Genomic DNA, 2,636 nt, shown 5'->3' with positions numbered 1-2,636 from the left:
CTCAGATCTTCTTCATCCATGTCATTGGTGGTGTGGAGATGGTGCTGCTCATAGCCATGGCCTTTGACCGATATGTTGCCATATGTAAGCCTCTTCACTACCTGACTGTCATGAGCCCAAGGATGTGCACCTTCTTTTTAGTGGCTGCCTGGATGACAGGCCTTATCCACTCTGTGGTTCAATTGGCTTTTGTAGTAAACTTACCCTTCTGTGGTCCGAATGTGTTGGACAGCTTTTACTGTGACCTTCCTCAGTTCATCAAACTTGCCTGCACAGACACCGACCGACTGGAGTTCATGGTCACAGCCAACAGTGGATTCATCTCTGTGGGCTCCTTCCTCATACTGATCATTTCTTACATCGTCATCATTCTCACTGTTCAGAAACACTCTTCAGCTGGTTCACCCAAAGCTCTGTCCACACTTTCAGCTCACATCACTGTGGTCGTCTTGTTCTTTAGTCCTCTGATGTTCTTCTATACATGGCCATCTCCCTCTGTACACGTGGATAAGTTTCTGGCCCTCTTCGACGCAGTTCTTACTCCTTTTTTGAATCCTATCGTTTACCCATTCAGGAATCAAGAAATGAAGGTGGCAATGAGGAGAGTATGCAGACAGCTAGTGAGTTACAGGAAGATCTCTTAAATGATTGTTACATTGTGAACCGTGGCCATCGACTATAGATGTTCATTGCTGAAGGCCAAACTCAGAAAAAAGCTAATCTTTGTCCTACCCATTTACTCATCCACACTGATATTGAGTCTATTTTGTTTTTTACTTAAGAGGAAGGCACATTCGCTTCTGAACGGAGTGAAGCGGTTACATATAAAGTATATAGAAACCAAAGATTATGATAATCTTGAGCCTTAATTCCTAAGGAATACTATTTATATGAAGTAATTATTAGAAATACATAATAAGGCAGGCTACGTTGAGGTCTTCACAAAACAAAGAAGTTTCTCCCTAATCTTATGTAATTCAGTATGATCTCATATTTCTTGACTCTATCTGCAAAGACCTATTTGCAAATAAGGTCAAATTCACATGTCCTCCTTTTTAAAACTTCAACATATCTGTTTGGTAGATACAAATCAAACCACAGTAGTATAGGAAGTATAGGTATCTAAGAGCAGAAATGGTTATAGTATTTCTACGAACTTATCAGAGTGAAAAATATATTGAAAATAAACACAGTAGAACTAGCCTTTGCTCTTTCATAGGCAATCAACTTTAAAAAAATAAGGAAGCATATAAAGTCAGAACAAAACACAAAAAGTTATTCCTGTGAGGTACAGAATCTTTGCTTGCTAAGAAGATTACACAGAAAGTAAACAATAACATTTACTGTTTAAGAGAAGAAAGAAAGAATAAACTAGGACAAATTTGTCATGTCATTCAAACAGAGAAAACCAAATTCTAGTCTTGCTTAATTATAATATTTGGCAATTAATTATCCTAAGATGATTTTTAAAAATAAATCCATAAAAGCTGAGGAGTGTAAACTTTGCCACAAGTTTAACATATATCATTGCTTCTATTCAGATTCATTATTTGAGGATTATACACACACACACACACACACACACACAGAGTCATGGCAAGTGGCAAATAGAACTTAATTCCTGAAACTTCTACAGCTTTCTATATCCATTGAGTTTTGTCTTTTACCATTGTTTTTCACATTCTGGAATAACCAGACATTCTATGTTAGTAAAAATTTACCCTTTTTTCCTCTTGATAAACGAAAACAGATTCTATTTTATTGCATAGTCATATTTTTTTGGTTACTGTTACTTGTAGTTTCAATCACTTTGGTTAAAGTTATGACTTTAACCAAAGAAACTAACTTTTTCTTGAGGGTACTTTTTAAAGAAACCAGAGCCTGACAATTGCTAATGTGGTAAAAACAGATTTTATTCAAGAACTATTATAATAGGGGAATGAGAACTCAGGATTGGGTACAATTCCCAATACAACAAGAAATGGGGATTTATGGCTAGGGAGCAGGTTGTGGTGTTGGTGGATAGGAATTTATTGAGTAATCAAGGGTAGGGGGAATTCTTGATTAACTGACCTAATAGGATTCTTTCTGAAGGCAAGCCAAGGGACCAAATATCAAGTATGGGGATGAGGAATTAGATCAGACATTAAGGGTAATCAAATATCAAGGGTCGGAGGATTTTCTGTAAACTGAGTTTGTAATTTCTATGAGAATTTTTTTTCTGAAAAAGTTGGCATATTTAAATAGTTGAAATTCAGTTTTCTGTATTTGATGGGAATTTGGGGAATATTAGATTCATGTAAGCATGTATTAATCTCTATAAAGCAATACTAACCAAACTCCTTGTTAAATTAAATTAGCTTTATATCTAATTTAATAATATGTTCTTGAAGTAGAAAAATATTTCATGCTCATATAATGAGAGAAAAAGTCTTCTCAAGTATAAAAACACAGTCACGGGCCAAGCCCGTGGCGCACTCAGGAGAGTGTGGCGCTGGGAGCGCAGCAGCGCTTCCACCGCGGGTTCGGATCCTATATAGGGATGACCGTTGCGCTCACAGCGCTCACTAGCTGAGCGCAGTGTGGTTGGTCTCAAAAAGGACAAAAACAAACAAACAAACAAACAAACAAACAAA

General features: G+C 36.9%; 1 protein-coding gene across 1 annotated transcript in view; it reads left to right on the top strand.

Moving 5' to 3' along the window:
- The window catches only part of LOC103609196 (olfactory receptor 4F3/4F16/4F29-like), a 1,882-nt gene extending 1,238 nt beyond the window's left edge, over positions 1 to 644 (top strand). The window contains exon 2 of the mRNA XM_008593557.1: positions 1 to 644. This exon is cut by the window's left edge and continues 31 nt beyond it. Within this exon, the coding sequence (XP_008591779.1) occupies positions 1 to 644 (644 nt within the window).
- Positions 645 to 2,636: the final 1,992 nt, after the last annotated feature.

Source organism: Galeopterus variegatus, unplaced genomic scaffold, assembly GCF_000696425.1.
Source record: "Galeopterus variegatus unplaced genomic scaffold, G_variegatus-3.0.2 Scaffold9330, whole genome shotgun sequence".
NCBI lineage: Eukaryota > Metazoa > Chordata > Mammalia > Dermoptera > Cynocephalidae > Galeopterus > Galeopterus variegatus.
The sequence above is the reverse complement of the archived record's forward strand: the minus strand, read 5'-3'. Positions and strand labels throughout refer to the sequence as shown.